The sequence below is a fragment of the Daucus carota genome, chromosome 3 (assembly GCF_001625215.2).
Source record: "Daucus carota subsp. sativus chromosome 3, DH1 v3.0, whole genome shotgun sequence".
NCBI classification, from domain to species: Eukaryota; Viridiplantae; Streptophyta; class Magnoliopsida; order Apiales; family Apiaceae; genus Daucus; species Daucus carota.
This window is the reverse complement of record NC_030383.2, coordinates 32,720,906-32,729,261: the sequence shown is the minus strand read 5'-3', so window position 1 is coordinate 32,729,261 and position 8,356 is coordinate 32,720,906. Positions and strand designations below refer to the sequence as shown.

The 8,356-nt window shown below is 49.1% G+C and overlaps 1 protein-coding gene across 1 annotated transcript; it reads left to right on the top strand.

Annotated features, from left to right (window-relative positions):
* Positions 1–5,982: 5,982 nt before the first annotated feature.
* LOC135151494 (uncharacterized) lies at positions 5,983–7,512 on the top strand. The gene has a single exon (XM_064089974.1). The coding sequence runs from the start codon at positions 5,983–5,985 to the stop codon at positions 7,510–7,512; it is 1,530 nt and encodes a 509-aa protein (XP_063946044.1).
* Positions 7,513–8,356: the final 844 nt, after the last annotated feature.

The following is an 8,356-nucleotide window of genomic DNA, read 5'->3' as shown; positions in this document are numbered from 1 at the left end:
TGGATCTGTTTGTTTATACGACAGTAGGTTTTTTGTATTTTTTTTAAGATACTTACAATGCATATTCTTCGTGCCACTTGTGCTCGCTTCGTGATCATTCCTCTGTTGCCTCAACGGAAATTGAGTCAACTCAATTTCGTTCTTAATGCCGCTTGTGCTAGCTTCGTGATCGTTCATCTCTTTGTTTTGCGTAAAAATTATACAAACTCTGAAGAAAGAAAGTAAAAGACACATCTAGTCAATAAAATTACCTAATTATCAAATATAAATTTGCAAGGCAAAAAATATAATAAAACACTCATAAAATCTGCTGAGAATTTCTTGTTGTAGTCTTGTGTGGGAACATGTGCTAGAATATCAAACCCGTATACATTTTAAACAAACAGATATTCACTGGAGATCAAAGATGTGCTAAAAATTATGCATGCATAGTGAAGAATGTTACACGGTTTGTGTTATAGCCGGTTTTGGTTACGAAGAAATAGGAAGGGCGCGCCCTCCACGGGGTAGTCCCGGGAGGCGCGGCCCTTTGTTTCAAGAGCAGTTATCACATGTCTGAAGTATAAGAAGAAATAAATGATGAAGACGAAGGGCGCGCCCTCCATGGTCGCGCCCACGAGTAAGTTATATGAGTGTGAGGATGAGTGAGTCTCAATGACGACCCTTCCGAGGGATACGAAGACCTACCCTTCCGAGGGATATGAGAACTAGTGCCAGGCTCATTTGGAAGTTATCATGCTCATCTGGTAGTTCCCGGGTTACGACCGGGCGTGATCTATAATCCCCAATCCTGCTATCTGCCGGGTTGTCCTCGTGCGGGGGCTTGGGGTGATCACGGTTGTAGAAGACCCTCAGGGGTGACATGAAGGCCGATCATATGTCTGGGTCCTGTATTCTGGTGAGTTAGCCCTCATTGGGGGACTGAGACGATCGTGTAACTTGGCTCCTCATTTGGCTTACCTCTTAGTGAGAACCTTTGCTAGGGGGTAAGGACGCGTCCCTACGCCTCAAGGAAGTGGTCACGGCTCTATCCAATGTCTCCTCCATGCTACGAAAAGTAGCGGTTAGTGTCATCTCTCGTAGTGGAGATGATGCCGTATCCGTGATGTACTTGGACTAGGAGTCTAAGGTAGATGCCTCAAGGCTTACTTCTAACTGGAGTAGAACTCTAAGTGATAAGTCATCGACCCACGGTTGGTCTTATCCCCAAGAGACCTAGTCCTGATCAAACTAGGAGTCTTGGTTCTATAGAACTACGTACGGCTTGATCCCCTATATAAAGGGGTACGTAGGCACATCAAGGGGATATATCGAGAGTTGTGAGAACGAGAGCAGAAATATATTCCCTTGATCTCAGCCACCCTCAAACACCTAAAAACCACCGCCCATGGCGGATTTCCGACATATAATCACCGTAAAACACCTAAGTCCGTCAACGAACCTCACGTTTGTTGATTCACCAAATTCCTCTATCAACAAATTGGCGCTAGAAGGAGGGGAACCAGGTGAAATCTCAAAGAGGAAGAGATGGCCAATCACGACGATGATTTGTATGAAGGAGAGTACTACGTTGAAGACGAACCAGTAGAGCCGTACTCACCGGTGCACATTCAAGACCCCCGCACCTTGCCAAACAACCCACCTCCGGTTGTGGTCAGTAATACGGAGCTTATTAGTGCCCTTCACCGAATGGAACAAAATCAGGCAAGATACAACACAAGGTTGAATACCCTGGAGTCCATTCTAGAAGAACTCGCACCTAGACGTCCTCACCAGTCTAGGAGCCATGACAGAAGAGGGCGGAGACGTTTCAGGCGCCCTACACCTCGGATGTTGGAGTACGGAGATGCAACTCCCGGCGCTAATCATCCCCAAGGAACAACCGTCAACCACGGGGCTCATGGCACTCAGGGCGCGCCCTTGACCGTCTCCATACCACCAACTCAAACAGAAGGGTCGAGGCAAGGAATAGGAAATCAGAACGCAAACGCCCGACCCTTGGCCGAAAGACTTGGGATCACACAAGACAGCCTAGCCATGATTGTGCATTTGGCGGGAGAGGAACAGCAAGGACGCCAGGGGACCCAAGGCGCGCCCTCAGAGCAACGGCGCGACACGGGTGTTGGCAGAACCTACCGGGGAGTAAGAGGTAGAGGCAGAGACCATACGTCGGTCGGAGGAAGAGGTCGCGGACCACCCATAATTGAATACCTCCCTTCGCAGAGCGAATCTAGCCAGCACACGCCAAACCAGCTAGGTCGGAGAAGGTCGCGCCCCTCCGATGGTCAGACGGGCGCAACCCATCAAACCAATCCTCAACAAACTACACCTAATGGTCAGACAGGCGTAACCACTCAAACCACTCCCCACGATCATGCGGGCGCGAACCCTCAAGCCAATGCTCAACAAACTGTCCCTATCATCACTAATCCTCAGCAAACCACTCCCATCGTGACCAACCAACAGGCCACTGCAACCCAACAACAAACACCCACGGGTGCGCAGACGACCCTTGCTACGACAGTCATTCAAACCCCAGGTGGCAACACCAATACTGTGACCACACCTATCACTACCTCAGCTAATAATGCCGGCACAATGGTTACACCCATTACTACCCAAACGGCTACGCAAACTATCCCTGGACTCGGAGCCATCAATGGAGAAGACCTTAAGAAACTACTTGCCCTCCTACAAGCTGGACAGTCCACCGCAGTACCGAACATCCCTTCACCATTCACCGCTGCAGTTCGTGACGCCCAACTTCCAACAGGATTCAGACATGTGAATGCAGACCTTCGATACCATGGCAATTCGGACCCCCGGGAATTCTTAATCAGATTCAACATTGAGATGGACTTGTATCAAATCCCAGACCTCGTCTGGTGTAGGTTCCTTGCGGCAAGTCTGAGGGAAAGCGCTCAACAATGGTTTCAGAAATTAGGGGAAGGTGTGATCTCTTCTTGGATAGACATGCAGCGAATGTTCATGATGCAGTTTCAAGCCGCAACCAAATACGCCCCACCGGTCACCACCTTAGCCAACGTCAAGCAACGCGATAACGAATCCTTAACCGCATACTTTAAAAGGTTCAACCAGGAATCTATGGGGGTTACGGGAGCGTTTGACGAGACCTTGAAAAATTTCCTCATCGCCGGTTTAAAGGTCGGTACTGATTTCTGGAAGCACCTGGAGGGGAAAGACCCGTCTAACCTGTCAGAGCTATACGCAGCAGCTGAGTCCTTCAAGAAGGTAGAGCAGTCACTCGCCGAAAATCAGAAAGAAATCGCTAAGTCACGGGATAAGAGAAAGGATCACACACCTAGCCCGGAACCAAAAGGGCGTGGACGTTCCCCAGCAAGGATACACATGGCTAGCGATAGAAGAAACTGGAGCCCCCCGAGACAACCAGGCACGTACACCCCTCTCGTAGCGTCAGCTGAGCACATCTATGCAGTAAGCAAAGATAAGGCCCCATTTCGAAAGCCGCAGCCTATTCCCTATAACGTTGCCAAAGACAAGAAGAAGTACTGTGACTTCCACGAATCGGCTGGACACAACACCGCGGACTGTAGACATCTTAAAGAGGAGATCGAGGAGTTACTGATCAGGGCAGGCTACTTGACGGAATGGGGAAAGAAATACAGGATGGATCACCCACCAGAAAGGCGCGCCCGCGGAAGGTCACCCGAAAATAAAGATGATGAGAAACAGAACGATACCCAGTTTGTGAGGGAAGGTAGCATTAGGAGCATATTTGGAGGCCCCTACATAGGTGGAGGAAGTCGAAAGGCAATGGAGAGGTACGCCAAGGAGGCAAGGGACTACCCCCTTACCAACGTGAACCACTTATCAGCCAGGGCCCCGAGAGTCTTCAAAGGAGAGACCATGGACATCACTTTCACAGAGGACGACGCTAGATGGGTACACCATCCCCACAACGATTCCCTAGTGGTCGCCATGCGCATCGCTACTATGAACGTTCACCGGGTATTCGTGGATAATGGAAGTTCGGTTAACATCCTCTACTACGACACCTACAAGAAGATGGGACTACCAGATAAAGACATGACAGTAGAGAATCTCTACATTTATGGTTTCGGAGGAGAGGCCATTAAGGCTAAAGGAACCATTCGCCTACCCGTGACATTGGGAGAAGCCCCACGGGCGGCCACACAGATATCCGAATTCGTAATCATCGACCACCCGTCAGCTCATAATGCACTAATGGGGCGCCCCCTCTTGAAAGACATGAGGATAGTCACCTCTATCTATCATCTCACTTTAAAGTTTCCTACCCCTGGAGGGGTTGGGTGCGTAAAGGGATCTCAGTACGAGTCTCGTGACTGCTATGGCCGATCACTCAAAAATTTCCAAGAAAAGAGAGGGGTGAGACCCCACGAAGAACTCCATTCAGTCCACGCCATCTACTTCATACAATACCCAGAAAGTGATACGGAGGGCGCGCCCTCATCCCTACCATCAGAAGAACACATCCACTTTGAGGATAAACCACCCCTCACACATGAGCCAAAGGTGGAAGAATGTGGAGAACAAGTCGCGGAGGTAGAGGTCACACCCCCCACAAAAATCCGGAAGATAGACAAGGCAGAGGTAGTGATTGAACTGGATGATCCCGTACTAGTTGAAGGAATACCCGAGGATGCATCCCCAGAACACAAGGCAACTCCCCAACAATTTGATTTTGATCTAGACCCTAGGTTGCCTATGCTCGTGCAGAACACAGGACCAGCTGAGGATACAGTCGAGATACAGGTTACACCGGGGAGTGACGACAAGGTCCTCAAAATAGGGTCGAAACTAAGTTCTGAGGTAAGGATCAAGCTGACAGAATTCCTGAAGGCCAACCTTGATGTGTTCGCTTGGAGTCATGAAGACATGATCGGGATTGATCCGACTGTTATGTGCCACCATCTCAACATCGACCCCACCAAAAAAGGTATTAGACAGAAGCGCAGACCAATAAGTGGGGAAAGAGCTGAGGCCCTCCAGGAAGAGGTAGACCGTCTCATGAAAGCGGGACTAGTAAAAGAGTCGTTCTACCCAACATGGCTAGCAAACCCTGTACTGGTGAAAAAACCCAACGGGAAGTGGCGTACCTGCATAGACTTCACAGACCTCAACAAGGCGTGCCCTAAAGATAGCTTCCCACTACCTAGGATTGATCAGCTGGTAGACTCGACGGCCGGCCACGCTCTCCTTAGTTTCATGGATGCCTACTCGGGTTACAACCAGATCCCCATGTACGAGCCTGACCAGGAGCACACCTCATTCATTACGGACAGAGGTCTATATTGTTATATTGGCATGCCATTTGGACTCATCAACGCAGGCGCGACTTATCAAAGGCTCGTAAACATGATGTTCAAGGATCAAATTGGAAATACCATGGAGGTGTACGTTGACGACATGTTGGTCAAATCCAAGAAAGCCAGTGATCATGTGTCCCACCTATCTGACATGTTCGTAATCCTAAGGAAGTACAGGATGAAGCTCAACCCTCAAAAGTGTGTCTTCGGAGTAGAGTCAGGGAAGTTTCTTGGTTTCATGGTAAATCACAGAGGTATCGAGGCCAATCCCGCGAAAATCAAAGCTTTGCTAGAGATGAAGTCTCCGACCAATGTCAAACAGGTCCAAAGCTTAACCGGGAGGATCGCCGCTTTGAACAGGTTTGTGTCAAAGTCTTCCGAGAAATGCAAAGAGTTCTTCAAAGCCGTGAAGGGTGCATCCAAGGATTTTGAATGAACGGTAGAATGTGAAAGCGCTTTCGTAAAAATCAAAAAGCACTTGGGCGAGCCACCCCTCTTAGCCAAACCAGATGAAGGTGAGACGCTTGTACTCTACCTAGCTGTCTCAGACTACTCCATTAGTGCCGTGTTGGTGAAGGAAGACGCGGAGGGTCAGTCCCCAGTCTATTATGTAAGTAAAAGGTTGTTGGACGCGGAGACTCGCTACACAAGTATGGAAAAGTTGGTGTACGCTTTGGTACATGCATCCCGAAAGCTACGACCCTACTTCCAAGCACATAAGGTGGAGGTAAGGACCGCGTACCCTCTTCGTCAAATCATGCATAAACCAGAGGTAACAGGTAGGATGATGAAGTGGGCGATTGAGTTAGGACAATTCGACATTGACTACAGACCACGAACCGCCATCAAAGGTCAAGGCCTGGCAGATTTCATTTTAGAATTCCCAGAAGATGGAGAGAACTCTGGCCTACTAATCAAATATGACCCAGACCTACCACCACAACCGGACGCCCGGAAAGAAGACATACCCGAATTATGGTGGACGGTGCACACCGACGGAGCAGTGAATAATGATGGGGCGGGTGCTGGCATAGTGTTGGTAAGCCCCGAGGGACACAGGCTCTTAAATGCAATCCACTTCACCTTCCAACTATCTAATAACGACGCAGAATATGAGGCATTAGTGGGGGGCTTAAAGTTAGCCCTCGAAATGAAAGTCAGAAGGCTCGTGGTAAAGCTCGACTCAATGCTGGTGGTAGAGCATATAAAAGGGGGATACCAAGCCAAGGGACCTAAGACAGCTATGTACCTCAAATGCGTCCAGAGGTTGCTAGACCAATTTGAGGAGGTACAAGTAAACAAGGTACCTAGGGAGTTCAACGGAGACGCCGACGCCCTGGCAAAATTGGGATCTCAGAAAGATGCTGCCTTATTGGGGGTAATTCGATTAGAAATTCAAGAGGTGCCTAGCATCCCGGAACTGGATGTCATGGAGGTAGGAGACGGCGTTGGACATCAAACATGGATGACGCCAATATGGGACTTCATCAAGGAAGGAAAATTACCCGAGGACAAAGCCGAGGCTCGGAGGCTAAGATACAAGGCGGCCAGGTATGTGGAATATGACGGCAAACTATACAAGAGAGGCTTTAATCAGCCATTGTTGAAGTGTATAGACGGTGATGAGTGCACCTACGTACTGAGGGAGGTCCATGAAGGCATATGTGGGAACCACTCGGGAGGCAACTCATTAGCTATGAAGATCCTGAGGCAAGGATACTACTGGCCTACCCTAAGGAGTGACGCCTTCGATTTTGCCAGAGCATGTGATAAGTGCCAACGGTTCGCCAACTTCACCCATAACCAAGCAACATCCTTGACCAGCATGACCAGTCCTTGGCCTTTTGCCATGTGGGGGATAGACTTGATTGGGGAACTCCCTAAAGCCAAGGGAGGTGTGAAGTATGCGGTGGTAGCTGTGGATTACTTTACCAAGTGGGCGGAGGCGGCACCCCTAGCCACCATCACAGCCAAAAAGATCAAGGATTTTGCTTTTAATTTTATTGTTTGCAGGTTTGGAATCCCTTACAAGCTGATCTCGGACAACGGAAAGCAATTCGACAGCAAGGAATTGAGAGGCCTCTGTGATGACCTCGGAATAAAGAAGGACTTCGCAGCGGTGTACCACCCTCAAAGCAACGGGCAAACAGAGGCGGTGAACAAAATCATCAAACACACCTGAAGACGAAACTGGAGGATAGCAAGGGAAACTGGCCAGAGGAACTCCCCATGGTGCTATGGTCTTACAACACGACTCCTAGGACTACGACTGGGGAGTCGCCGTTTGTGTTAGCTTATGGATGTGAAGCCATGGTTCCAATAAAAGTTGGAGCTGGATCATTCAGGCGAGACTACTTTGAGAAACAAGACAACGACGTCAATCAAAGGCTCTACTTGGATATGATTGAAGAAATCAGAGCTACCTCGCAGATACGACTAGCTGCATACCAGCAAAGAACAGCGAGGTATTACAACAGCAAAGTAAAGGCTCACCCATTCCAAGTAGGGGACCTCGTCCTTAGGAAAGTTGTGCTCAACAACAGGAACCCCTTGCATGGAGTCTTCGGGGCTAACTGGGAAGGCCCCTACAGAGTGAAGGTGATACTATGGAAGGGAACCTATAGGTTGGAAGACCTAGACGGGAAGCCTGTTCCGCGTCCATGGAACGCGGAACACCTGAAGAAATACTACCAGTAGCCAAAGGCTGCATAGACTAGCCATGACACTAATGTCACCCCTAGTCTAGGGGAGTGGTGATGCATATACGCTCTCTCTCCTAACTAAGGTCTTTTGCTAAGTCTTTTTATGTCCCCTTGGGGTTAACAGCCCCCTGGGACGGGTGCGGTTTCGTACTCGAGCGCATTATTCCTAGAAATATTTAGGTATGGGCCAGAGGCCATGTTATGTTTCAACCATCTTAAGAAAGGCCTAGAGCCACCCTATTTTCCACAAGAAAAGATGTGTTGAATATCTGTTTACGAATGGGATGACTATAATAGCCTCTGAGCCGCGCCCTTATGGCTAGC